The 26,827-nt window shown below is 59.4% G+C and overlaps 5 protein-coding genes across 11 annotated transcripts in view; 2 read left to right on the top strand and 3 right to left on the bottom strand.

The window, feature by feature from the left end:
* The window catches only part of TRIM46 (tripartite motif containing 46), an 8,458-nt gene extending 1,093 nt beyond the window's left edge, over window positions 1-7,365 (bottom strand). The window contains exons 1-9 of one of the 2 annotated variants that reach the window (XM_039849622.1): window positions 7,228-7,365; window positions 5,601-5,862; window positions 5,015-5,358; window positions 4,176-4,319; window positions 3,966-4,061; window positions 3,067-3,320; window positions 2,701-2,822; window positions 1,426-1,728; window positions 399-669 (exon numbers count right to left, since the gene is read on the bottom strand). In XM_039849622.1, the coding sequence (XP_039705556.1) occupies window positions 399-669; window positions 1,426-1,728; window positions 2,701-2,822; window positions 3,067-3,320; window positions 3,966-4,061; window positions 4,176-4,319; window positions 5,015-5,358; window positions 5,601-5,862; window positions 7,228-7,290 (1,859 nt within the window). In that variant the 5' untranslated portion in view covers window positions 7,291-7,365. The remainder of the gene's footprint in view (window positions 1-398; window positions 670-1,425; window positions 1,729-2,700; window positions 2,823-3,066; window positions 3,321-3,965; window positions 4,062-4,175; window positions 4,320-5,014; window positions 5,359-5,600; window positions 5,863-7,227) is intronic. The other variant, XM_039849621.1, reaches the window with a different exon arrangement.
* Window positions 7,366-7,845: 480 nt separating this feature from the next.
* Window positions 7,846-10,527, top strand: KRTCAP2 (keratinocyte associated protein 2). The gene is given in 6 exon segments (XM_039849660.1): window positions 7,846-7,938; window positions 7,940-8,051; window positions 8,367-8,521; window positions 8,658-8,721; window positions 10,079-10,145; window positions 10,375-10,527. Coding segments are annotated over 6 exon segments (597 nt in total). The 5' UTR covers window positions 7,846-7,860; the 3' UTR covers window positions 10,496-10,527.
* Window positions 10,528-19,813: 9,286 nt separating this feature from the next.
* DPM3 (dolichyl-phosphate mannosyltransferase subunit 3, regulatory) lies at window positions 19,814-20,428 on the top strand. Its single transcript, XM_039849661.1, has 2 exons — window positions 19,814-19,974; window positions 20,075-20,428. The coding sequence occupies exon 2, from the start codon at window positions 20,079-20,081 to the stop codon at window positions 20,355-20,357; it is 279 nt and encodes a 92-aa protein (XP_039705595.1). The 5' UTR covers window positions 19,814-19,974; window positions 20,075-20,078; the 3' UTR covers window positions 20,358-20,428.
* A 345-nt stretch (window positions 20,429-20,773) lies between these two features.
* SLC50A1 (solute carrier family 50 member 1) lies at window positions 20,774-23,640 on the bottom strand. Of its 5 annotated transcripts, none has more exons than XM_039849653.1 (6): window positions 22,887-23,045; window positions 22,514-22,591; window positions 22,256-22,379; window positions 21,542-21,703; window positions 21,237-21,356; window positions 20,774-21,157 (listed from the first exon to the last, which is right to left on the bottom strand). In XM_039849653.1, exons 1-6 carry the CDS (start codon window positions 22,964-22,966, stop codon window positions 21,056-21,058), a joined length of 666 nt encoding a protein of 221 aa, XP_039705587.1. In that variant the 5' UTR covers window positions 22,967-23,045; the 3' UTR covers window positions 20,774-21,055. The 5 variants fall into 5 exon arrangements, with proteins under 5 accessions (XP_039705587.1, XP_039705588.1, XP_039705589.1 ...); XM_039849654.1 differs by lacking the exon at window positions 22,887-23,045 and adding an exon at window positions 23,512-23,640 and having other exon boundaries at window positions 20,780-21,157; XM_039849655.1 differs by having other exon boundaries at window positions 20,780-21,157; window positions 22,906-23,040.
* Window positions 23,641-23,899: 259 nt separating this feature from the next.
* Window positions 23,900-26,827, bottom strand: part of EFNA1 (ephrin A1) — a 6,138-nt gene continuing 3,210 nt past the window's right edge. The window contains exons 2-5 of one of the 2 annotated variants that reach the window (XM_039849656.1): window positions 26,120-26,415; window positions 25,122-25,187; window positions 24,915-24,965; window positions 23,900-24,739 (exon numbers count right to left, since the gene is read on the bottom strand). In XM_039849656.1, the coding sequence (XP_039705590.1) occupies window positions 24,627-24,739; window positions 24,915-24,965; window positions 25,122-25,187; window positions 26,120-26,415 (526 nt within the window). In that variant the 3' untranslated portion in view covers window positions 23,900-24,626. The remainder of the gene's footprint in view (window positions 24,740-24,914; window positions 24,966-25,121; window positions 25,188-26,119; window positions 26,416-26,827) is intronic. The other variant, XM_039849657.1, reaches the window with a different exon arrangement.

A 26,827-nucleotide genomic window follows, 5' to 3' on the forward strand; every position in this document is an offset into this window, starting at 1 on the left:
AGTGTTTTGAAGACACGGGACACAGGGAAAGGCAGAGCTGGGAGCAGAGCGTGAGTGGGAGGGTGTTAATGGGGTGCTGGGGATAATAGGAGGGTGCGGAGATGGAACCCTAAGGGGAGAATTTCCGGGCGCCGAGAAAAGGTGTGAGTGAAGAAGGGATGGGGCTGGGGGAAAGGTGTCGGAAACAGGGTCTCCGGGAGGAAAGAGGCTTGAGAGATGGTGTCTGAGCCCCGAGGGACAGGTGGAAGGGGGTGGAGATGGCCTGGTTCTGTCGTCTCTGCCCCCAGCCACACACTCCTGAAGCCGCCACCCTTCAAAGCCCCTCCACCGAGCCCCACACTACAACCCCAGCAGTCCTGGCTCACCACCCCTACCCCAGCCCCACCCCCCACCCAGGGCCCCAGAGGCTGACCTGGGGCCTAATCACGTCGAGAGGCACCTTGACCAAGTAGGAGGCGGGGTCTACGGCACAGGCCCAGTAGCTGCGGCCCTGGGTCACGGCCACGTCGCCCAGGACCACGTCCACGCTCAGGTGGCAGCCCGTCAGCAGCCGCTCAGCGGCCAGCAGCAGGGGCAGCCCTGGAACGCTCCGCACTGCTCGCTGGTCCTTGCTGATGGCCAGCCGCTCGCGGCTTGTGCCCCAGCGGCCATCCAGGAAGAAGTGGAGGACTGGAGTGGGGAGTGGGGGTGGGAAGAGACGGAAGGAAGGACTTCAGGGACGGACGCGGGCACCAGGGACTGCGAGGTGTTAGCGCACGACACTTCGGAGCGTGGAACACGTGGCAGGGGTGGCAGGGAGTCCGGGAACGGGGCCTGGAGGGCTGGAAGGGGGGGCGGCCCCAGTGGGCATGGGGCCCCACGGAGAGTTCTGGCGATGGCTGGCGGGCGCAGGGCCGGTTTCCAGCCCTCGCACATGGCTCGCCCCTTTGGACAGTCCCCACTGCTGTCCCATTCCGCATGGTAACATCCCCACCACCATCTGCCTACAGCTTCCAGCCCACACTTTGTTCTTACATCTGACCCCACCCTGCCGTCCCTCACGTGGGTGGTGACGTGCCTCTATTAGGCTTCGCCCCAGGGTGCACACTGTTTTCTGGAGAGTCGCCTGACTAACATTCATTGAGTCCTTACTTGAGCTGGAAACATCGCTAGGACTTTGTGTGTACCAGTTCACAACGACCCTGTGAAGTGAGGATTGTCAATATCCCCACAGAAGATGACCTTGAAGTTCAGAGGGTGAACGACTTGCCCAAAGCCACACAGGTGGCAAGAGGCAGAACTGGGACTCGAACCCAGGCAGTCTGGCTCCGGCGCTGGTGACCGTGACCCACTGCATCGTGCCGTCTCACCCGCTGTGAGTGCCCGGGTCCCCGGGCACCCTGCGCCGCTCGTGCGCCCCGCTGTGCCCGCCCTCTGCCCACTCACCGGGCGCCGGGGGCGTGTGCAGGTGCACGTCCTCGCTGTACTCGCCGAAGCCGGCCTTGTTGCAGCCTCGCACACGCAGCACGTACACAGAGCCCGTGTCAGGGTTCTCGAGCAGGGCGCTGGTGCCCCTCACCTCCTCCCGCCGCTGCCAGCGGGCGGGGCCCGGCTGGGCAGGTGCGTCCGTGCGCCGGAACTCGACGGTGTAGTGCCAGGCGGGCGGCGAGTGGGGCGGCAGCCGCCAGCACAGGAAGATCTGGTCGTAGGCGAAGGTGCGCTGGGTGTCTATGACCGGAGCCTCGGGCACTGTTGGGAGAGACAGCGGTCAGGCAGGGCCTGGCCACCGGCCGGGCACGGGGGGCGGGCAGGAGAAGGGAAAGCAGCGGGAGCCGGGGGGTGAGTGTGGGTGAGGGGGACCTGGGGAGGAGACCCGCCTGGGCGCTGAGCAGGCGATGGGCAGGCACAGCCCGAGCGGGAGGAGAGGCAGACGCACACGGGGCCGGCAGGAGGGTGCTGGTCCTGCCTGCCACCCTGTCACTCTGGCTTTGTGTCATTTTTCCTTTCTAGGCCTCAGTTTCCTCCTCTGTCAGGTGGGGGTATCAGACCAGATGGGGACGGGGACCCTTCTTTCTATGGCCCTTTATGTTCTATGAATAAAGGGGAGACTCAGGGAAAGGCCACTGGAACCCAGGCAAGACGGCGGTGAAGGGGACTGTGGGAGGGGGCGAGGGGCCAGTCAGCAAGAAAGTGGGGCGTAACAGAAGCCAAGCAAAAGCTTGACGGCACGGGACAGAGTTCAAGGCAAAGACAAGGGAAGTCCAGAGGGCAAGGGTTGCAAGGACAAGTCAGAAGGGTCGCAAGGACAAGTCAGAAGGGTCACAAGGACAAGTCAGAAGGGCAAGGATTAGGCAAACCCCTCAGGAAGGCAGAGGGCAGCTGGCCCTGGCCCAGGAGGACCGGGAGTCTGGTTAAAGCGGGACAGTGGAGGAGGCAGAGTGGGTGGCGGAGCTGCATGGGGGCGCGGGGCGGGGGGCCCGGCGGGGGGCAGGCCCCCGGGGCGGGGCGCTGACTTGCCTGGGGTGCTCCGGAGCAGAGTCCGCGGTGGCCACGCCTACAAACAAAGAGAGGGAGAAGCAGCTCTGAGCGCGGCGGGACAGTGTGGCCGGTGCGCTGGGTGCGAGGGGCGGCTGGCCGGGCTGGGCACTGCCCCCCGGGCCCGCTGCTGGGGAAGAAGGGAGGAAGGTTCTAATCGGGCACGGGGCCTGGCCGTCTCCTTACCTCGCAGGAAGTTCAGCTCCGTCAGCAGCTTCATCTCACGCCCCACGTCCAGCTGACAGTGGCGGAAGGAGGAGCTGGCGGCTGGCCGGAACATCTGCAGGGCCTCTGTCGCCCGGGCAATCCTGGGATGGGGCAGGCAAGGGTCAGGCAGTGCCATCTGGGCAGCCTCCCCGCCCCCGGACTCTGCCTGCCTGATCTGGGCCTCTTCCTCGTCCCCTAGGGCTCACTGGGTATCGGCCTGGCCTGGCGAAAACCCTCGGGACCCGGCTCTCCATCGGGTGGGGTCTGAGATACTGTCTTAGATGTTGGCGACACCCACGATGCCCCCGCCCCGAGCCCCTGCCCAGGAGCCGCTCCTGGGAGTACCTGTTGTGTAACTGTTTGGCCGCTTGCACGAAGCAAGGCTGGTCTGTCTCCTTAAGCACCTCCTGGGCGTAGCCCACCAGCCCCGAGCCATCCAGCAGGCTCCGGTGCTCCTGAAGCTGGGCGCCGAGACGGGCCAGCCGCTCCTGCTGGCATTCCTCTATGGCCTGAAGCAGCGACGCCCGCTTCTCCTCCAGCACGGCCCCGAGCCCCCGCACCAGCTGCGACACCTCCTCCTTGGCCTGCTGACCACTCACCTGCCCAGAGAGCAACACTTACTATCTTCCTGAGGCAGCGCCTGCGCCAGCCTCCTGGGGCCCCATGCTATCGCTAGGACCACGAAGGATCTGGGGAGATCCTACCCCCACCTTCCAACGGGGCCAGGCTCGTGGCTCCAAGGGCACCTGTACACGCAGATGGGTTCCACTCCTGACCATTCATGCCACCCTTCCGAGCCCGCAGCATAACCCCTCAGACGGCAGAGACCGTGAGTGCACGAGCATCCACTGGCATCTGTGCCATCCTGTTGCCCATCCCCGCGTCAGCAGATTCAGGCAACCTGGCAGAGGGCATCAGGGCCACCACCTTACCCTAGCTCTAGCGATGTGTGCCATCCTCAGCAGGCAGCAGAGCCCGAGGACATGCGAGCTATGTCCCTGGGGCTTTTCGAGCTCTCCCTGTCTTGCGCAATAGCCACCTTGTCCCCACTGTAGCTCTAGGCACCGCCTGGCCTGGGACCCTAATGTTCCTGCCAACCTGGTTTAACCACACCTTGGCACATCCACGAACCCCACACAGCCTTCCTGAGCTTCCGGCCAGGTGACTGGGCCAGGCCCATGCACAGCCCCTTGCTGCGTCCAGGCCCAGGGAGGGCCTATGGCCACCGCCGTGCCCACCCTCACCTCGGTGTGCCTCACGGTCTCCTCCAGCTCACAGATCTGGGTCTGAACTGTGTCCTGGTTTCCCAGGATGTATGTCAGGCTCTTTGTCAGCTTGTCCTGAGAGGGAAGAAAGAGGTGGGCATCACGCCCGGCTCCGTGGAACCAGCAGTTGGGAGGAGGTGTGAGTGGGTGGTGGGTGGGCCAGCAATGGGGTGGGGTGGGTGGCCTCACCTTGAGGGCCTGGTAGGCACTGAGCACCGGTGTGATCTTGTGCCCGCTGTGGGTGCGCCTCACTCGGCAGAGCTGGCAGACCAGCCGTTGGCAGGTCTTGCAGTAGTGGGTCACTTCTTCCTTGTGGTCTGGGCACATCAGGCCCTGGGGACAGAAAGAGCAGTGGCATATCAGCCATGGGGCACGATCCGCTGATGGCCTGTGGACGGGTGCGGACCCGCCAGGGAGAAGGTGGGGGCCCTGCCGGCACTGGCCAGATGGGGGTGGGGCGGAGCTCAGCCGGCGGCGCTCAACAGCGTCCCCTGGTGGTGCACACTGCACCACAGACAGCCTTTCCTGCGCCCTCCAGGCACCAGCATTGCCCCTCTCTTCATCCAGCCCAGGAGACGTTTGGTAATAGCATTAATGACGATAATTAATCTTAGCCTTGTGGTTAATAATTAACCTCCGTCTCGTTTGTTGCCATATCCCAATGCCAAGAATAGCACTAGGCACGTAGGTGCTTGGTAAATATTTGTCCAGTGAATAAATGCACACGGACCTTTTTAGTTTACCATTTAAGTTCACAAACATGATCTCGTGATCCTCTGAACAGCCCTGCGGGTGTGGACAGTGCAGGGCAGAAGTTATCAGCCTCCTTCATCAGGTAAGACGGAGGCTCAAGGATGTTCATAGATTTGTTCAGGGCCTCGTTCGTGGTGGTGATTGTTACAGAAAACGGAGCTTGGCAACAGCACACCTCTGCCCACCTCCTCTCGGAGGCCCGCAGTGCCGGGCGCCCCCTCCCATCCAGCTCCGCCACAGCCCTCCCCTTCCAGGCCCCGCAAGTGCTGGCTCACCTTGGGGCGGAAGGAGAGGGTGGGCAGGGTGGGCTCATGCTGGGCCTTCTGGGTGCCCCAGGGGTGGAAGAGCTTGAAGCATTCATTGCAGAAGGTGGCTCGGCACTCGGTGCAGCCTTTGGTGGCCTCTAGTGGCGGGGGCTTGCACAGCTGGCACAGGATGGCGCCACCCACACTCACACTCTGGCGGTACCGCTCCACCACACGCTCCAGGGTCAAGTTCCGGAACAGCCCTGCCAGGCCCCGCTCCCCCAGCTCCACATCACCCTGGCAGGCTGGGCACGGGAACGAGATCACCTGGGGCTGCAAAGCACCTCGCTTCCGCCCGGGGTATGTCCCAAAGCCTGTGGATGGGCCGGGGAGGTCGGGAGATGAAAATTACAGGGGGCTGTGGTAGGGGTCTGTTCAGTTTAACAGTTAATCTGCACGATGGCACAGCTGAGATCAGTTACGAGAGCTGGATGAGCAGCATCTCCACCCCCCGAAAGACAGGCAGATGCCCAGGACCAGGGAGGACCCCTTCCACCTTCCTGATGGACAGCCTGGCATCCCCACCCCCACCCCCACCCCCAGGCCCCAGCCCCACCTGACTTAAGCAGCCGGTCCAGGCGGTCTGGCTTGGGGAGAGTTCTGCGGGAGAGGCGGGGACTGCGGGTGGAAGGGGTGGAGGCAGGAGAGGTGGGCTCGGAGCTGGGGTCCCCGCCATGGCCCACATAGCCCTGCTGGCCCAGCACCTCGCGCGCACAGGCCTGGCACACGTTGTGGGTACAAGGCAGCACCAGTGGCTGCTTGTACATCTCTTGGCACACTGGGCACAGCAGTTCCTTCTCCATGTTCTTCATGCTCGTCTGTGGAGGGACCAGGAGGTTGGGTCAGAGCTTGGACCCGGGGGCATATCTTGACAGGCCCCTCCGCTGTCTTAGAGACCGGGGGTCTCAGACAGGGGCCTCAGACAGGGGCAGGACGAGCTACCTGGGGCTTTTCCCCAGCACCAGCTGGGCCTGGTTCGCAGCCCTTCGCAGCTCTGCCTCTAGCCCTGTTCCCCTCCTGCAGAGCTAAAGGCCGACGGAGAAGCACGGGTGCTCGGAGCTCACGGCTGGAGTTCGTGCCTCCCTCGGGACCTGCAGCCCCTCTCACCTGGCCATCGCCCCCCTCCCCCATCATTGCGACAGCCCCTGGCACTTCTCTCAAGGACACCGCCCATTCTGCAGCTCCGTGCGGACCCGCGCCCCCTTCTCTGCTTTTACACACCTCCCCACCGTGACTCCCTCCTTGGGCAGGCTTCGCTCCTATCCATCCTCGGCTCACCCGGGCCGTCTTCTTGCCGCGGCTCCGGCCTCCGGCCGCCCCAACCTCCATCCTCCATCCTTCAGTTCCCCAGACGTCTCCGCCGGTCCCCTGATCTTACCCCATTCTCCCTCGCCCGCCGCCGCCCGGACCTCGCGCTCCCTCCCCCGGCGCAACCTGGCTAGCGGTAAACCCCTCCCCAACCTGGAAAGAAACGAGCGCCCCGCCTACTCGCCCCCTCCCCACCGGAAGTACCCCTCCCTTTCTTGGTGGCGGGGGTCCTCAAGATATGCCCCACCCCCTCACCTCACCTTGGTCCCTCTCTTCGCAGCCATCCCGGTCAGGGGCGCAGCTGACACAAAGGAGGGAGGGACACGGAGGGAGGGGGGAGGAAGTGATGGGGGGAGCGGGGTTGGCACCGCCTCTGGGAGAGCCGGGCACGGGTTGCCATGACAACCGCAGGAGGCTCGGAGGCAGCCGGGAGAGGGGGTGCGGTGGGGTGGGGTCTCGCGGAGCTGTCCAAATTGGGAACTATACACTGGGGCGGCTCCCTCCTCGCCCTCCACCTGTCCTCAGTTTTTTGGAAAAATTCCCAGCTCACGCCCCCTCCTCCACAACGCAGCCCCTTTGCCCTGCAGCCCCAGCCGCGGGGTGCACTGATGGCCGCTCCCCCACCCACCCGCTGCCTCCGGTAGCGCTTCGTTCCTCACACCCCAGCACGGAGACGCCTTCGCGGCACCCACCTCCGGACTGCCGCCCGGATTACCCTCTCGTGCCCGCACCCCGACCCTCCCAGCCCTTTCTGCCATCGCCAGCCCCCGGTCTGCATCCCAGCATCTCGCCGGATCCCCACCTGTTCAAGGTCCCGGCCTGCCCCGGACCCCTATGCTCCCTCTCCCCTTCCCCTCGACCCCACCTTAACTCACACTGATGCGGACCAGTGCATCCATGATGGAAGTGAAGGTCTGCATATCCTCACCCTCGGCCATGGCCCTACCATGCCCGCCCGCCCCCACGTGCCCGATCCCGGCTGCGGCTGCGAACCGCGGGCTTAATGCAGGAGCGCGGTGGGGGGTGTGGGGAGGGGTGGGGTGAAATATCACTGCGCATGCTCCAGGGACAAGCCTCGAACAGCGCCTGTCGGGGTAGGAGGTGGGAAATCGTTTTCCCCACGTGGTTCTCAGAAGGCGGTCGGGGGGTTGGGTGACACGGAACGGTATTTGAGGAGAGAACCGTTTCCTATGTTCTCATTCTTTACTGGCTCCTAATCTTGCTCATGTAAAGCGGGAGGATAGTTTTCGAGGGAGGCGGGCTCCAGGATGGCAGGACTGGATTTTGGTTTGGCCAAGAGTCTACGGGAGATGTCGAGGCAATGCTCACGGGGGAGGGAGGTTCGGGGGACAGGCACTAGAGACGACATAAATGGCGAAGAAGACAGAGGTGGGCTGGAGGCTACGGGCCGCGGTCCCAGTGACTTGAAGAGTTAAGTGCAGCTTGCACTGAGAGGCAGCAGATGCTCGGGGCGCGGTAAGGGCGGAGGAGTAGGGCGGAGGCCAAGGATGCGCTTGGACGCAACCTTTCCTCCCTGCCGGCAGAGGGCGCTACGTAAGGCGCCGAGGGGGAGACCGGAAGTCGTGGGGGAAGCAAGTGCGCGTTCGGACTGACGCATGCGCACAGGCGACCGCACCCGGTTCGGCTCCAGTCTTTCTTGGCCAGAGGCGCCTATTGGACCCAGGAGCGGGCGTGATGGGTAACGGGACCAGCGGGATCCCGCGGACGGACTAGTGGGGGTTGGGGTTGGAGCGGACCAGCTTTCCTGGTCCTCTCCCCGCAGAGCTGACGTGTCCTGGGTTCCAGGGGGCGGGCATTTGCACGGGACCGCAGGGTGCCTGGCGCCCCGGGCTGAGGAATTCCTGGGGGTCGCCGTGGGCAGTTGGGGAGAGGCTGCAGGCCCACGAGTGCTGGGACTCGGTCGGGCCCTCGAGCTCCGGGACCTGATGAATCTGCCGGCGGCTCCCGGAGGGAGGACCGCGCCTGACTCCACCTCTTCTCTCATCCCCTCCAGTGGTGGGTACGGGCACCTCGCTGGCGCTGTCCTCCCTCCTGTCGCTGCTGCTCTTCGCTGGGATGCAGATGTACAGCCGCCAGTTGGCCTCCACCGAGTGGCTCACCATCCAGGGGGGCCTGCTTGGGTCCGGCCTTTTCGTCTTCTCGCTCACAGTATCCTCTGTGCGTGGAAGGGGGCGAGGTGTTTGAGGGTAGGAAAGGCGGAGGGCCATGCGGGCTTGTGCCCCTCCCGTGACCCACACAGCTCTGCCTTCCTTGCACGCACTGCTCCTTAATTCCCTCCACCCAGGCCTTCAATAATCTGGAGAATCTTGTCTTTGGCAAAGGGTTCCAAGCGAAGATCTTCCCAGAGAGTAAGTGAGAATTACGGGTTGAGTATTTGAACTCTCTCCTCCTCCAACCTCCCCCAACACGGTCCTGAGTTTCCAGGTACTTGGAAGGTAAAGGTTGTTTTGGAGAAGGAAATGTGTTAATAAGACTGCCTGGAGACGTGTGAGGCTTTTGGATCCAGCGCTTTCTTTAGCACCTAGAACTGGGCTGGAAGAAAAGACTTCTAAAAGCAAAAAACTCAATTGCCTTCTGGCTAGTTCCCCGAGGAGGTTCGAGGGGAGCAGGCAAGTTTTGCATCCATCCGTGGGGATGTGCGCTTTGTTTCACCAGAAGGAGAAGCGGGAAGGACAGAGTTCATTGAGCGGTTCTGCTGTGAAATTGACCTAGTATTAGTGAATTCTATTTGAGACGATTGTGAAGAGCCTAAGTATCAGATGCACCACGTTTCTGTGTCAGCAGGCATCCTGGCCAAATTAGAATAACTTGGATTGTTTTCTGTTTGAAATGATCCTCGCGATTGCTCATGAAATTGAGAATTGATGACTTAGGTATTTATGGAGAATTAAGTTTTAAGGCAAATTAGGGTCAGAGCCGGATCACCTAAGAAATGCCGCAAGCTCAAATGTTGACAGCAGTCGCCATCGCCTGCAGAGCCTTCGGCCAGTAGCACAAAGGTCTGTGGCCGTCGCCCTCCGCCAGGTCTTGCTCTCCCCACCGAGCCCTGTTGCGGGCCCCAGAGCTCCTTCCATCCGGCGGTGTCCCCAGGACTCCTCTCTTAGATTTGGTTTCTATGCGAATTGTCTTTATTTGCTTCTGAAAGAAACCTGTGGTGTGGGGTAGGGTTCTTGGCCCTCTGCCCACCATGCCCTTCCCAGCCAGGCAGGTGGGGTTTGCCCTTGCTGTCTGCCCTCTTACTTTCTCTCCGGCCCTACTCTAGGTAGTCAGAGACCCTTTCCTGCCCCCGGGGGTCTGTGTAGCCAGGCCCTCTGCCCTCCAACTTGTCTCCAGGGAGTGAGGCCCTCATTTTCGCCACTGGCCAGTCACTTTTATGAATTGATCCCTACAAGCTGGCTTCAGTTGGAAAGGCCTTGACCCTCTTCCCCAAACGGGAGCAAGCCTGGCCCTTCTGACTCTGCTGTCACCTTTCGCTTCCACCGGAGGAGAGCCAGGATGGGGAAGCGGAGTGATGTCTGAGGCAGAGCTGGTGATGAGCCTGCATCTCCTGCCTCCGTGTCCCGGGCATCATCAAGGCCACCGGAGGTCCTCCCGCCGTTGTCAGCCGTTCCCTTCAAGCGGGTTCCCTAAGATGCGCATTTCGCCCTGATTGCACATGCGATCCCAGGCTCACCTCCACCCTCCTGCCCCCTCTTGCCTCCCCAGTTCTTCTCTGCCTCTTGTTGGCTCTTTTTGCCTCTGGCCTCATCCATCGAGTCTGCGTCACCACCTGGTAAGTGCCCGTCAGCTGGGTAAGGGGTGCAGCACCCTGTCCTTTGGCCCTGAAGCCTCCTGTGATGGTTCCAGCCTTCCCCGTACTCCTGCCCTGTCTGTTCTCCCTTCTTTCGTCTTCCCCATTTCCTAAGTGTGAGCCTGATTCTTTGCCTGGTGCTGGTGCCGGCCCGAGGAGGCTGCAGGCTGGCAGCGTGCCCACTGAGTTCGGACCTTTCTTCGCCCTGCAGCTTCATCTTCTCCATGGTCGGTCTGTACTACATCAACAAGATCTCCTCCACGCTGTACCAGGCAACAGCTCCAGTCCTCACCCCAGCCAAGGTCACGGGCAAGGGCAAAAAGAGAAACTGACCCTGGATGTCCAATAAAGTTGATTCTTCGTAGCTGTGTGAGCTGTGATAAGCTGTGGACCTCGTTAGCCGGTGCCTGTGTGGTGGGCGTGCAGAGCGCTGGGGCAGGGGCACCTGCTGTTTAACGGCCTTGGGGAAGGTGGGGCTTTTCTTCCTCCAAGGTTCATTTTTACCGAATATTTATGGAGTGTGGTCAGTGGCAGGTACTGGAGTGGCATTTGCTTGCGTCACATCACGGAAGAAAAGTGCTCCAATGACCTGCAGTCTTGCCCTTTGGGAAAGGGGTAAAGGCTACAGTGCAGAAGGCCTGCCCATTGGGACTGGACCGCATCTTGAGACAAGAGAGGAAGGAAGGGAAAAGCCCCTCACCCGCACTCCCACGGGGTTCCACTGACACGTGGGGGGGGGGCTTTGTCGCTTTGTCACTCCCAGCTCCGCACCCAGAGCAAACGAGCCCCCTGCCCCTTCTGCCCCCTGTCCGTGGGGGCTCCCCACTGGTGTTGCCTCCGAGACCCATCTCTTCCGCCCCAGCGTGGAGAGATGTCCAGCGTTGACCCCTGCCCCTTCCCCTTCGTTCTGGTGCCTTTGTTTTTCTCTTGTCTAGTAGCCAGGAGATTAGGAACTTCCTGCATTTTAGCAAAGTGCATAAAACAGGGACAGGGCTGCGTCCGGGATGCCCGCCCTGCTGGAGGCGAGCGTGTGGTCCCGCTCTGTCGGTGCCCTGCTGCGAGGGGCACCTTGGCACCCCCCTCCTGCTGGTGCTGTGGGCTTTGGGGTGCGCGCAGTGCCTCGGTCAGATTCAGGTCCTCCACAGTGCCGGATAGTGTACAGCAAGACTGCCCTAGAACGGAGAGTTCTGTCCATGGGGTGCGCCTAAGTTAGGGAAGAAGGCCCAGTGAAGATGAGTGAGTCAGAGGGGTTCTGGTTAAGGATTGGAGACCCCCATCCTCTTCTAATTAGAGGCTCACCCCAGCCCACCTGTTCCCATTGGTGGCAGGAATCCCAGACCCTTTGACCCTGGGCGGAGGAGGGCGTGCCGTGCAGTTCACCCAGGGCGCCTGTAGAGGGCGCCGTGAGTCCACGTCTCCAGGAGACTTGCAACACTCTCCCTGCGGACACACCCTGAGGGCTGCGAGGGTTGCCGCGGGGTCTCCAGTGGAAGCCAACCTTCTGGGACCCAGAAGACGAGCTCCCTTGGGAGGGCTGAAGCCTGAGTTGGGTCTCCAGCTCCCCTAGGCTGGGAGCGGAGGCAGAGTTCAGCCGAGACCAGAGCTTCCCAGGGGAGGTGGCTGCGCTATAGGCTCCAGCTTCTTTAATGATGGTTGGGGCGGCGGCGGACGTGGGAGCCTCCGGAAGAAGGCGCTGTTGTCCGAAATGGGCCCTGGACCTACAAGGACGCTGGGCTGGTTCTGGGTCTGCATCAGACCTTGGCTGTGTCCTGACCTGGGGTGGGAGCAGTGGGCAGAGGGCCAGGTCCCAGGCCAGGGGAGCACAGACACAGCTGGGGCACGGGCTTCCCAAGATGAGCACCGGGGTGGGCCAGGTCAGGTCGGGGCAGGGAGGGGAGGAGCTGGAGAGCAGGTGCCAGGGCCAGGCCGAGGGATCTGGGCACCTGCTGCCACCCACGGTGTGGGCACCAGGGACAGCAGTTGGCCCGGGAATAATGACCCGTTCCTCAGGGAATGGGTACATTTACAAGGCAGGTTGGCACCAACCTGGGCCCTCCACCCAGCCCTTCTCCGAGGCCCTCGTTTGCAGGCTGCCTGCACCTGACCTATCAATTAACCCTGGCAGGGGTTGCTCAGCCACCATCAGGTAAGGGGGCGGGAGGCCACCGGGGCTCCTGGGGACCTGAAAGTGAGCAGGGCAGAGGTGCCAGCCTCTTGGCCCTGGGACTCCTGGGGCTGTGCCACCTTGGAGGCTGAGGCCTGGGGCAGAGGGGGCAGTCCCATCCCCGCGGGATGAGGGAAGCCAGATGTTTCCTCCTGCTCCCTCACACGTGGCCCCGACACCCGCAGCACCCGCCGCCTGCTCCGGAAGCTGGAGTAAGTGATGCGGGGGAGGGGCGCAGGTGGAGGCCGGCGGGCAGGGTGCTCCCTGGGGCAGCGGGAAGGTGAGACGGAGCAGGAAGGGTCCCCGACCCGCAGAGGCAGCTCTCCTACGAACGGCGCTGGCATGTCGGGCACGCCAGAGGGGCGGGGCGGGAGCGCCCGGGGCGCGGAGGCCGCCAGGCCTTGGCTCCAGCCCTTTCCGGCCCTTATTGTCCTTGGTGAGAACAGGACGCGGTCCCGTTCCCACTGCCCGGCCCCCCCAGCTCTGCTCCCCGGGGGCTCGGGAAGGATGTTGAGAAACAAGAGTGAGCCAGAGATGCGCAGAGACAGAGATGCCAAGAGACGCAGAGACAGAGACAAAGGGGAAGGGGTCCGTCAAAAGCGCGCATTGAAGCCATTGTGCGCCCGCCGGCCCGGGGCGCTGTGGGAACTGCGAAAGAATGGGAGGCTGGAGGCCCTGCCCTGGGGACCTCCGGCGGCCGGCCCTGGGCCACTCCTCCCTGACTTAGGGTCACCCACAGAGCCGCCTCCTGGGCAAACAATGGCTGGAACCCTTGTGCAGGCACAGTTGGTGGCACTTAATTGCTCGGCTTTGGATACATTTATTTGTCTCCCTCCCAGCTTCAGCTCCTCAGGGGGCAGGGCCAAGGTCTTGCTCCCAAGTCTCACTCCCACCCCCCCAGAGCGAGCTGGCCACACAGAGGCTGAGCTGTCGACACCTGTGGCCGTGTTCCTGTCCAGGCAGAGGGAGCTCCCTAGCTGGCCCTGGTGTCAGGCACCCACATCGCCTGGGGTGGAGGGCAAAGGGCATTGCCGTGGGCCTGCTGCCTGCGGTGTAGGCTCCGCTGTGTCCCCCCAGCCTCTGTGACCAGGCTCAGGTGCAGAGAGGGCATCCGTCCTTCCCTCTCTGCCTGGGGCCTGCAGTTCTCGGCAGCTGCTCTCTGAGATAGGCCTCCAAAAGCTGGGGAGAGGTCCAGTCCCTTCCAGTACTGAGGCTCCAAATACACTTTTAAATGAAGAAAAACTGAGGCGTGTTTGAAATGTTTACATTTCTCAAACGAACGCTTTTTAACAGGAAATCATGATACGTCTTTGTGCTCGTCACAGGGGACCATAGGCCTTAGTACACAAAGTCCCGTGATAACGGGCACATTAGGTTCATTGTATGATTCAGTCTAGTTCTGTGCGTATTTGGAAATTCTTCAGTGAAACTTAGGCGCCTGGCCCGGGGAGCCCTGTCTGCTCTTGCAGAGAGTGACCGTGTGCCGGTCCGTAGCCTAAATGTGAGGCCTGCGTGACAAGGCCTGAGCCAGGTGGCCTTGGGGGCCCATGAGGGACCCTTCTCTGAGGACAGCCCTCACCCTGAATAAGCCGGAGGAGCCGGGAAGCCCGTTTCGGGCTGAGGGCTGAGGGCTGTGCCCCCACAGGTACCGCACAGACAGGGCCACAGGAAGAACCCTCCACACATCCCTTCCGGGCCAGGAGCTGCCACGAGGGCCGCTTGAGGGAATTTCTGGGACTGCGATGTGTGAGGTACTTGGACTAACACAGGGAGACACCCCTGCCGTCCCCGCTCAGCTTCCAGCCCCCACTCCGGCCTCTGTGACCGGTGCCTTCCGACTCAGTGTCAGGATCTGGACGGTCCCCGGTGGGAAAACCCGGGCCTGGAAGCCAGACAGACCCCGCTCCAGTTGGGCGCCGGCTTCCCAGGGGAAGCACTTCGCGTCCCTCAGCTGTAAAACGTGGTGATAACGCCTATGGCACGTCTATGGCACTTCGGCAGCCAGGCGGGACCAGCCTCACTAGCAGAGTGCCTGTCCCATTTGGCATCTGGCAAATGGTGTTTTTCATTTGATTGAGCGCTGGCCGCTCGCCAGTCAATGAGCTTTGTGTTCTACAGACATTCTCAAGTTCAACCCTCACGTCAGCCTTGTGTGGCGGCCACGTGCTGGTTAACTTTACGTGTCGACTTGGCTGGGCCACGGTGCCCAGATAGTCGGTCCAACATTACTCTGGATGTGTCTGCGAGGGTGTTTTTTGCGAGGGCTTCGCATTGAAAATGGGAGTAAAGCAGACTGCCCTCCACGACGGGGCCTCGTCCAGCCCACCGAGGGCCTACGCTGAGCGACAGGCTGACCTCCCCAGCAAGAGGGGAAGCTGCAGAGACCGGACTTCGGGTGTGAGCTAACGTCGGCCCTTCCCTGTGCCTCCAGCCTGCTGGAGCCCCCGGCCAGCTCTGTGCTGGAGGAAGGCAAGGTTTCACAGTGAGACCTGCGGACTCCGGACGTGCCGGCCTCTGTAACCACACGAGCCAATTCCTTAAAACAAACAAATAAACCTGTGTCCCCCCGACTAATACACCCATGTCAGCGAAACAAAACGAGGTTAAGATGACCCACTAGGCAAATGGCAAACGGAGCTGGAATTCAGATCCGTCGGTGCCCGCCACGCTGCTTACCCACGTGGTCACGACAGGCCACCTGGGCCCCACCTCCTCGCTGACCACTCAGCTCCTTGTGCCCGTCCCACGCTCACCCCATATCAGCCCCGCCGGCATGTGCCACCTGTGCCAGGCCAGCTTCCCCCTCAGGGCCTTCGGCTGGCTGTCCCCACGGCCGGGGACACGCCGTTTGGTGGACACCTGCACTTCTCCCTCCCTTGCTTCATTCAGGTGTTCTTGCAGATGCCGCCTTCTCAGAGAGAAGGGGACAGCGCACTCTGCCCCGTGAGCCCCTTCCCCAGCTACTTTACCCACTAAATGGTAACTCGAGTGTTTCCTTCTGTCTCTCACCAGGGACTTTGTCTGCTTTGCTCACCAGAACGCTGCTCGAGGTCTCATAGGTGCTCCTTACATATTTGTTAAAAGGAGAACCAAGACCCCACTGGCAACGCAGCTCCGTCACACTTCGGGCTCAGCTTCCGCCCCGCCTCAAATCGCAGAATCCCCGAATCGGCCAAGTGCTCCTCGCAGTCACCGGGCCTGCTCTAGTTCTTCCTGCCCGGGCTATCTTCCTGCCCCATCGCGTTCCCTCTGGCTCACCTTCCCTGGGAAACTCTGACCCTCCCAGCCCCTGCTCCGATCGGCCGCAGGATCTCAGATCCACCATTTCCTCCAGGAGCCTGGCTGTAATTTTGTAAGTATGTGTTTTTGTTGATTACGTGTGTGTCTGTCTTTGTCACCCTGATGGAACTGTGGGCGCCCTGAGAACAGGGATGGAGTCAACACAGCCTGACCACCTGGAACCTTCTCCAGGGACTAGCGATCACCCCGGCACCTGTGGGTACATGGAAAGCTTTACTGCCTCGTGGGATCCGCACAGGCACATGTGGGGGTCGCCCACTCCTCTCAGAGGTGAAGCTGCTGACCTGAGGGCCCAACCCCCCAACACAGATACTTTTATGGGGTCCTTCATAGCCTGGCCTGGTTTTCCAGCCTCATCTCCTGCCGCAGGAAGCTGTCTTTGTCCCAGAGACTGTCTCTGAGGATGACTCACCGTCGACTCTCATGCGTCTGTGCTTTGGTGCAGATTTTCCCTTCGCCTGGCATGCCCTACCCCCACCAGAATGACTCTTACTCACCTTTCCAGCATTAACCTGGCGTCAGGCCCCTGCGAAGCACCCCCCGCCCCCCAGTCAATTCCTTCCTCTGTGCCGTATGTAATTTTGCTCCCAGATTTGGAATTTCTCGCCCTCTGAAACCAAAGCTTGCAAAAACAGAAAACCCCAACAAACATGAGCTTAGCCATCTGCAGAAGTAACTTACCTCAGACGGTGGTCTGAGAATGATGGGAAGAGGCTGGGCTAACTCCGCGGGGGCTAAGGTGCGTCTTCAGCCCCGAGATGTCACTAATAACAGCTATTCATAACGAGAGCGACTAACATTCACTGCGTGCTTCCCAAATGCCACACGTTGTTTTCAGTACCCTACCTACATTATGTCCTTTAATTTTTAGATCAACCCTATGAGGGAGGATTAATCATTGGTCCCATTGTGCAGCTGAGAAAAAAAGGCTCAGAGAGGTTACGTTACTTGCCCAAAGTCACATAGCTAAGTAAAGGAAAGAGCCAGGACCCAATTTCTGGACAACTGGGCTCTAAAAGCCCCAATTTTTAACCCCTAACCTGTGCCCCTCTCATACCCTGCTCTAATCACGTGTTCCGTGTCCTCCTGTGACAGCAGAGGAGTGAAGACCTGTGAAAGATTGGGGAACAAGGAGTTGGGACCATCAGAATCTGCTGGCTTTCGTCTGGTACTCTCGGCCAAGGCCAAAGACCTCGCGTCTGGCAGAAAAAAGCCTCTGGAGTAGTTCTCTCTCCTGGAACCAGGAATGCTGGGTCATTTTCTCTGGAGACCATCAAATACTAACTTCTCCTTCCCTCTGTCTGTCATCTTACACTTAGAGAAGGCCTGCTGGGTTCCCCACACTCTGCTTGGTCCTGGGAAGAACCAAGCAGGGAAACCAAAACTCTATAGCTTGACATAGCAAGTGCCATGTATGAGAGAGAAGCCGTGGGAGCTCGGAGAAGGAAGACGGTGACCGAGCCCGCGGGACACGGTCAGGGCCCAGGAAGGCTGAGTGGAGGGCACGATGCCCCAGCGTGGCATCAGGGAAATAGATACCCCAGTTTTCTTGTGCCATAGTTAGGGTGTCACTTTTCACATTGAATTTTACCGCGAACGCACCAGGAATTAATTCTTGGAGAAGGCGTGAGGTTGAAATCTAACTGAATTTACTTTTTCAAATGGTAAACTACTTGCAAATGGTTTTCAAGTAATTCATCTTTCCTTACTTGAGATGATGTGTCCATCATATGCTAAATTGGTATATGTTTGATCTATTTCTCCACTTTTTATTATGTCCCATTGATCTCTGGAGGGAAATACTATATTGCAGTCGCGAAATTTGCAGGCTCCAAAGTCAGATTATCTGGGGTGTGCCTCAGTTTCCTCATTTGCGAAGTGGAGATAATAGTATGTACTTCATATGATGACTGAAGATGGAATGCGGTAATGCACAGAAGGTACTCATTACAGAGCAATCAATTGATGAATATCAGCTGCCATGATGATCCCTATCTGCCCATTCCTGGACCAGTAACCCAGGAGGGTGATATTACTAAGCACATAGCTTTGAGCTGATGGAACAGCTCTGCTACGTACTGTCTGTGTGACCTTGGGCAAGTTACTTTTTTTTAACCATGTCTCTGCTCGGGTTTCCACACTCAGACATGGAGAGATAAAAGTACTTACTGCAGTGTGTGATGAACATTAAACCTAACAGTGTCGGACAGGGCATGACGCATAGTCGTCCTTCAATGAATGTTTATCCTTCTGATTATTACAATGTTGTACTTTCTTATCTGCTTTTATATGTTGCAGCCCCTTCTCATTATCTCCCCCCCACACACACACACATATTTTCTGGGGAGCGGCAATGGTTCAGAGCCAGGTCTGCTATGGGTGAATAAGATGGAATTTCTACATTTGCAAAGCTGACGCACAACCCCTGACCTGTGTTGAAAGTCACAGTGCCCAGTGAGGTCTTGAGTGAGTAACCAGGAAGATTTGGGAGGAAATGGGGAAGGGAGTGGGGGTGGGGCTTTGATGTTCATAGAGTAAGTTTTAAAAATGGTTTTATTTTGTCTTAATTCTTACTTTAACAAAGGAATTTCCATAGTGTAAAAAGCCGACTAGTTCTACAAGGCGTCTACTATTTTTCTCATCCTTACACACACTCATCCAGAAAGTGCTCTCAAGCTGTGGGGCTGCTGCTTTTGGTGCTTGCCACTATATTTCTAAATAACACGCTTAGATTCTTCTTCTTTTTATTTTATTTTATTTTATTTTTGATATAATCAGCCTCTTGCCTGCCTTGGAAGATGAAGATATGGTTCTCTCTAATCCTGACTACTTATAGGCGCCCCACCCCCACCCTCTCAATTCAAATACATTCCAATTTTTAATTAAATCGGTACTCTGTGTTTACGTTATTATGGCTTGGAAATATTCTTCACAGGAGTTCTGTGGTGTTTATACTAAGACTGTAAATCTTTAAGGACTGCTTTTGTTAATTAACACAAAGGGCTGAGAAACTTCCTTCTGTAAAATCTTAGTCGCAAACTTCGGTATTTAAAATCAGTTAGTGAGAACAGAATGCCCCACTCCTGCCTGGAGGTCTGAGCCACGTGGATTACTTTGACATAAAAGAGCAGCCATGCTCTCCCACCTAGATGCAAAGCTTCAGATGATGGCGTTCTGGACACGACGGTCTCGCTTTACCTTAACTATGTAGTTATCTATTACATAATTGTCTAAAATTATTCTAATTTTGTGGTTTCCAAGTGGACCTTCAGTCCACTTCTCATCCCAGGCTTGCTGTTGGTTCCCTCACTGATATCTGCGCTTCCCTCGAACTGATCAGAACACTGCTTTACTTAAATATTACCTAAACTCCACCTTTCTCATATCCCGTTTTTGCCTTCGATGAGCCCTTCTCTGCACAGTTCCTCCGGTGTGTGTTGTCTCTTGCAGTGACAAGTCAGTAAACCTAATTCTGTCCAACATACAGTTATGTTCCTACTAGTCTTTACTGGGCAGGCTTTTATCAATTCTTTCTTTTATAGTTCTTTGCTTTCCCGGAAGTGGATAACTGCCTGACCTTTTCCTTTACTGGGTTGTCTACATACCTATCATGAATTCGACCCTCAAATTCTTTGAAAGATGTATAGCCTGTCTCTCAATACCTTAAACACATCAGGTAATACTTCCCACACTTATTTTCCTTAAACACAACCTCCCGGAGCCCTCCTTCCCCCTCCCCTCCGCCCCGCCCCCGCAAGCTGTACCGGCTGCTTCTCTGCGTTTCTTTTTAAAACTATGACAACCTTTGTTCTAACACCTGTCTCAAGGCATCATCGCTGGTTGTCAGTGCCTCCGTCTCCCTGACTCCTCCTTTTCCCCTCCCCCCCAGGAGGGGCCGAGTGTCTTGATATCTCTGTTTCTCCAAACTCTATCATGGGGCTCAAGAAACGTTCCGGTGAATAAGAGTAAATAAACAAATGAACCAATAGGATTTCTATGGAGGGGAAGTGACGTTTAAAGGGAACAATATTAAATTCCCACGTTGTTGCAAGGTTTAATGTGGCCTCAGGCTTTCTGCAAGCCCCACGCAGGCTTGGAGCGGGGTCCTGAGCGAGAGAGGAAGACCTCGGCCGAGGAGGGAGCGAGACCGCGGCCGCGCGCCCTGCAGGCGCCGCCAAAACTACAACTCCCAGAAAGCTGCGCGGAGGCGGAGGGAGAGCCGCGGGGACTTCCGGACGTGACGTCAGGGCCGTGCGGAAGGGGAAGCGCTGCGCCGCGGAACGTGTAGGTTGCGGGCTGAATGGAGACGCCGAGGAGGGCGAGAGGGATGGCGAAGCGGCCCTAAAGGTAGGTGAGACGGAGCGCGGTGGCGCGGGGCGGAGTGGGTCCCAGATGGAGCGGCGTTCGCGAGGTGGGAGGACCGCGAGCTCTGTTTCTCTTCCCGCAGCACCATGACGAAATTAGCGCAGTGGCTTTGGGCACTGGCGCTCTTGGGCTCCGCCTGGGCCGCCCTGACCACGGGAGCCCTGGGCCTGGAGCTGCCTTTGTCATGCCGGGAGGTCCTGTGGCCACTGCCTGCTTACTTGCTGGTGTGCGCCGGCTGCTATGCCCTGGGCACTGTGGGCTATCGCGTAGCCACTCTTCACGACTGCGAGGATGCCGCCCGTGAGTTGCAGAGCCAGATCCAGGAGGCTCGAGCCGACTTAGCCCGCAGGGGGATGCGCTTCTGACACCCTAACCCCATTCCCGCCCGGACGGCCTCCCGTCTCATCCCCCATTAAAGAGCGAGTGTACTTCCTAACTTCGTTTAGTTCGAGTGTGGAGAATGGGAATGGGGAATTCCGTGTACCAGCCGTGAAAGGCGGACGAGGAGGCAAAGACCCCTTCTCAGGACGGGAACGGCGTTTCACTTTTACGGTCCTTTTCATCCTGTCAGGAAGTTCTTGAAGCCTAACTTACATTCTCCTTCATAACTTCCGAGCTCTGTTCTTTTTAAGACCTTCCAGGTCTTGCCCAGGTTGCTCTGGTTCTTGCAGATACCTTTCTAAGCCAGTCCTACCAGCCCGAGAATCACTGAATCAGGCGGTCTACCCACCTCCCCCCCGCAGGCCAGGCCCGTCGAGAATCACTGAAGAGAGAATAAGCCTTGCCGGGCAGGGGTATATAACAGTTTATTTTAAGGCACATTCTAAGGATTTCACCCTCACCTCCAAAATTAAAAAATATAATCTCTAGAAAATAAGTGCTTCATCTTCCCCATCCCATCCAGTCTTCTAAGTAAAGCTTTCTTTGGTCCCTTGATTCAAAGTTCTCTTTCTTTTCCATAAGCCACGACACCTGTGGAGCTGGTCAGCAGGAACAGCTGAAACAAGGAGCTCTCTTTGGTAACAGGTTGGCATTAAGGTGCCTGGTGGTCAGGTGACCTGCCTCAGGTTTGCAGGAGCTGGTAGTTCCTGTCTTGCTCCTGAGGGTACTTCCAGAAAAGCCAGAGGCGAATGAGGCTGGTGAAGATTCCTGGAAGGTTGGGCACCTGAAATCAAAGGTGGCTATGAGGCGAGGAGCTGCCTTTCCACCTGGCACACCTGTCACCCCTTCCCAGTGCTGCGCACCATGATGTAGGGATCTCTGAGTCGAAACCCGTAGAGGGTCCAGGAGGCAGAGGTGAGGAGGGTGGCTATGGTGAGTGAGAAGGAGAGACGTTGGGTTGATTTAGTCTGAATGACTTTGGCCTGTGGGAGAGGATGAGACAGTTCGAGCCCAGACACAGCAAAGCTTCCACGTTGTCTAAGTTTCTTCCAAAGTCAAACATGCTACCTGGTCTTGTGACCCAGCCTTTCCCTCCTGCTCCCCACTCCCCACCTCTACCGAGCCTGACCCTTATCTCCCCCGCCACCTCCCTGGACACCTCACTCACCAAGTCGGCCAGTGGCGAGAGGTACATACTGATGGTGAAGACACTGCAGAAGAGGCCTAGCTGCTGAAGCCTGGCTTCGGTGTTGGGCACCAGGAGCCAAAAGTAGCCAAAACCCAGGAGGAGGACCCCGAGCAGGGCTGCGGTCTGTAGGAGCACAGCACGCTGCCAGGGAGGGAAGAGTCTTACTTCTGGATGGGCCAGGAGCCCTCTCTGCTGAAATTAATTCATCCTGCCCTCTCCCAGGCCACCGTGCACCCTTTGTCTAAGCCTCCAGTATTGCACCTGTCACAGCCTTTCCCCCAGCAGTGGCTTCATCCACCCACAACACTGGAGGTTGCTCAGGAAGGGAAAAATACCTTTTTGTGAGCGTGGTATACACAGTAGGAGCTTAATAAATGCTTGCATGATTGAATAGGGAAGCAGAGCCGGTGGCCCTGGCTCTGGAGGAACTATGGAGACAAAAGCCCTTCCCTGCAGCTCGCTGGGCAGCAAGGCACCACCGGGCGGGCAGAGCTCCCAGCCTTGCCAGAAAAGGGGCTTGTGTGAGTCTCAGGGCGGTTTCGTGCAGGGAGAACTGCAAGGCTGGAGGGGCCTTCCAGGAACAGGTGGCAGTGCCAGCCTGTTGGTCTTCTAGGAAACAGTGTTTGTCCTGCCAGCGAGGCAGGGCAGGGCGTGCAGCCGAGTGGGGGCGGGGGTGCAAGGGAGAGCGTCTACCTTCCGAGGACAGTAGTGCAGATACGCCGAGATGTACAGGGTCTGAAGCACAGCACCCACGGCGTTCACGACGATCAGGGTCCCGTCTCCCTTCAGGGTGCCGTAGCTCAGCCAGCTTAGGTTGCTGCAGGGTGCAGGGGAGGAGCAGTCGCCCGTGGGAGCGTGGGAGGGGGCCCCAAGTGGTCTCTGCCACGGTCCTCTCACCCTCCCCCACCTCCCTCGGACCGCCTTTCCCGCCGCAGTCGTCGCCCCTCTCACTTGACATCCGTGGTGAGAAAGGGCAGGAACTGGACATTGTCCACCCTCCGTGTCATTCGCATGTGCCTGAGATCCGAGCTGTAACGGGGCCCCGAAGGCGGGAGTGAGAGGGGAGGGGAGAACCAGGCTGCTGGCGAGTCGAGATCCCCAATGCCGTCATCCTCCGGGACGACCGCAGACCCCCGGCCCCTCCCTCAGCTCCCTTGCCTTCATGTCAAGTGACCAGCCCCGCCCTGGCATCCCGACCCCTCCGACCCGGTTCCACTTTGACTCCAGGTTCCGGATGCAGCCTGGGGCCGCGGCCACGTCTCCGTCCCCTCCGGCTCCTTCCTGACTCCCCGGGCCTGCCCCAGCCCTCCGCGCGCGCTCTCACAGGCCGGTGGAGAACATGCCGAGGGTGAAGAGCACGCAGGCCCCGGAGAGCAGCGCGTCCGCCACGCCGCCCGCATCCATTCCTCCCCAAGCCGGCTCCCGCGCTCGGCGCCGCCGGCGGACGAGCGGGGTGCCGGCCCGCGACGTCGGAGCCCCGCCCCCCGCGCCCGGCCGGCCCCGCCCCCCGGAAACGACCGGAACCCGGCCGCGGACGTCAAGCCGGAACTCGCGTCCCGACCCTCCGGCCCGCCGCCGGCTCGCAGGGCTCCCGGGCCTGACGTTCCCCTCCCGGCCTCGTCCGGTCCCCTTCCCAGGGCTCCCCACTCTCTTCTTGGGTCACCTCGATCCCCGGCCTCAACTCTCTCCCACGGGCCTGCGGGCCTGCGCGGTGACTTCTAAACGAGCCAGCTGGACCCGACCGGACTGCTGCGCGCTCCCCATCCCGAGCGCCAGGCCGGAACCGCCGTGGCCCAGGGCTCGGGAGGTTCCCCCCATTTTGCCTTAGTCTCTCCCCTGAATAACAGGGTTTGCCAGGAACCTCCCGTGCCCTTCCCCTTCAGCCACACCGCCAACTTGGCGGGTCCACCGGAGCGAGCATCATTGACGCCCCCCTAGTGCAGCCCAACCTGCTGCTGGGAGCTTCTCCTCCCGGCTTCCCACACGTCTGTAGGTGGTGCTGCGGGGCCGGCATCATGGCTCCGCCGACGTTGGAGGGCTGCCCTGACTCACCCGCGTGCCAGAGCCCAAAGCCCAGCGCTGCGAGCTTGGGACCGGGGCAGAGGTTGGGCAGGAAGAACTTCCGGAGTGGCGGGCAGCCCTAGAACCCGAGAGATGGCGTGGGAATGACTGTGGGGGACTACAACCCTTGGGGGCAGGTATCCTTTCCAGAGGGAGGGGAAACAACTCAAACCCAGCCGCTACTGGTGTCGCACACAGCCTGCCACACAGCAGAGACCCAATGGTCAAGTTAAGATGGAGAGGTGGAGACGCACGTCCAAAAAACCAAACATATTGTTATATTCTGAGACAAAGAACATTGTATAAAAAAACTCCAGTTGTATAAATCAGTAGACACACCACAAGTGTATATACAGATTCTGTACACGTGGGCCCTGCCCTTCAGGCTACACTCCAGGCACAGACTGGACACATGGGCGGTGCCCTTATGGCTCCACTGGAAGTAAACAGGTTGGCACAGCCCCCCTGCTGGCGCCGGTCTGGGCAGTGTTGCCCCAGGATGGGAGAGGGCGCAGAGGCTGGCCCGGACCTCGCCAGGGCAGCTGCACAGGTGGAAGGCGCTGGGTCGGCCCCAAGCATCCTGCCCCTCCGGCCCCTGGCTCTCAGGCAGGAAACTGTCTCTAGCTTTTCGCTCTTCCTTCGGTCAGTTCGTCCAGGCGTCCCGGCTCTCTGGGAGGTGCGTCTTTTCCCAGCTCGGCATCCACGGTGTGACTCTGACTCCTCCCAGCTCCGCTCCCACAGAGCCGTTCTGAGCGTCCATGTCTGCACAGCTTGTTTCTTTGGCTTAAGGGCAGGGATGGCTCTGCCTGGCCTGCTGACCTCCTCCTTTGGGTTGAAACCCCTAATACTGACCCGTTTTGAGGCTGCTGGGTGGCAGCTTGTGCGTGTGGTGGGAGTGGTTCCCAGGACTGGGGCTTCGGGAGGGACACTGGGACAGGTGAGGGTGGCCGCCTCTGCCTCCTGAGCCCAGTTCCAATCCTTAGGCTGGAAGTGGTGCACACCGTCACGGGGTTTGCAGCAGCAGGAAAGGCAGGAGCAGCACAGCCCAGACAAGTGGGAAGAGGCGGGGGGCCGCACTGTGCCCAACGCTGTGGAGGACCTGCACCTCCGGGTCGTCTGCAAGGCGAAGGGCAAAGGCTTCCGGTGAGCGGACCCATGACCAGCACTGGCCCGCAGCCCAAAGAGGTTTCCCTAGGCCCTGCTTGGCAAAGGAGGCACCCCTGTACCCAACCTCCCCTGGCACCCCCGACCTCCTTCTGTGCCCCAAGCCCGGTTTGCTCCAGCTACCTACCTGCTGGAAGTCGCTTCTCCTGTGGATTGGCGTGGGCCTGAGGACTGTGAGCTACAAGACAGGAGTGGCCGAGGGTCACGCAGTGTACCAGGGAGGCAGAGGGCTGGTGTGCTGGCTGGGCCGGGCAGTGAGACCTCCCCCCTCCCGCAGATCACTGGGCCAGGCCCAGCACAGGCATGGAGAGGCCCACAGCGCCCTGACACTCACTGATTTTGCCACTGACGGTCACCTTCAACCTCAAGCACCTGTCTTCTTGGTGGTAGATGGGTTTGGCTGCAACACAAACCCACAGGGTGTTAAGGAAGGGACTTTTCTTGGAAGAAAACAGAAGCTCAAACGCCTGGGTCCTGCTCATCCTGCTCATCGTAATCCCCCCTCCCTGCTGCCCACTGCTTCTTACCTTCCTTGGGCGTCGCTGGGTGTTGCTTGCTTTCTGCCCCATGTCCAGACCAACCACCCTTCTTTGGAATAACTCTTGGCGTTGGAGATGGTGGTAAAAAGAATACAGCCCCGTCCCCTCCCCACAGTCCCCCGGTCACTCCTCCCAGCCGGAGGTTGGGTGAGGCCTGCACAACATGCTCCCCTTACCCAGCCATTTTGTATGCCCCCTGCCTAGACCCCACCGACGGGGGAGGCTGCGGCTCTCCACTGCCCTCAGGGTCCATTCCAGACTCCGCAGCTCATCTTAGGCCATGTGGTCTGCCCTGTCCACCCCTCAAGTTCGTATCTCCCCACTTCCAAGTGTCCCTCCTACTCTAGCCAGGCTGACCATATGGAGTTCCCCGAAGATGTGTTTCTTTCGCACATGTCCCCTCATTCACGGCCACCTCCTCTGCTTGTCCTAAGCTCTGGGAAGCCGGGAAGCCGCCTCTGAGCCCCCCAGCCCGGCAGATACCCAGGTCATTTTACCAGGGCCCAGTGCTCATGTCTGCCACAGCATGCTGTTCAAATGCTCTGTTAACCTACGTGTCTCTTCCCAGCCTCCTTGAGGACAGGGACGCTCTGTGGCTGTCATGCCGAGCAGAGTGCCCGGTACACAGTAGACGCTCACTGTACGTTTGTAACGTGAATGAATGAAACAGAAGCCAGGACTGGAAGGGGCCTCCTCTGCGGCCCGACGCCCCACTAAGCGGGCGTGCTGCGTGTGCCTCCCGCCAGCCGCATCCCCCGGCACGTGCACCTGCGTGCGTGTCCCTGGCACTCACAGATGTAGTAGTAGCTGTGTCCCTCTTTGAACTCCTTGCCCAGGGTAAAGGGCGTGAAGCGCTGGAACTTCTCAGACAGCTTCTCGGGACCGTGCCTGGCACTGGGCCGGTCGCACTGCCAGCGGACCTGGTTCTTGGACTGGGGCTGGCACAGCTGGTACTGCTCGCGCTCCACCAGGTACAGCGTATACTGCTCCATGGCGGCGTCCGCCACGGAGGCAGGCTCGTAGTGCGGGCAGATGATGTCCAGGTAGTCGCCCAGGCGCACGTGCACCGTGTAGTCCTCGCTGCGGAACCTGGGCACGCAGGGGAGAAGCGTGGCCCCTCAGAAGCCAGAGCCGTGGGCCTCCGGATATTTACGGGACCCCTCACATCGCACACCGGACCCCCACACAAAGGCGTTTCGACAGTCGCACCTCCCAGTGTTTACCGATCTCCAGCTCTTAAATATTTTCCCACCATCTCCAGCATCCCCACCATCACTGTCTCCCATAATCCTCTGGTACCCACTCGGCATCTCAGGCAACAGCATTTCCCATAATGCCCCGAGACTTACCTGAGGAGGGGCTTCTAAGTATGCCCTGAGCTCACTCATCATTCTCACTGCCCATAAACATTTCCCCAAATCTGCTCTACGAGCCGCTCCTTTACATGCGATGACATTTCAGCCTGAGACCCCGCCGGCCCCTTCCGTCATCAGGATCCAGA

The sequence above is a fragment of the Pteropus medius genome, unplaced genomic scaffold (genome assembly GCF_902729225.1).
Source record: "Pteropus medius unplaced genomic scaffold, Ma_sr-lr_union100, whole genome shotgun sequence".
Lineage (NCBI taxonomy): Eukaryota > Metazoa > Chordata > Mammalia > Chiroptera > Pteropodidae > Pteropus > Pteropus medius.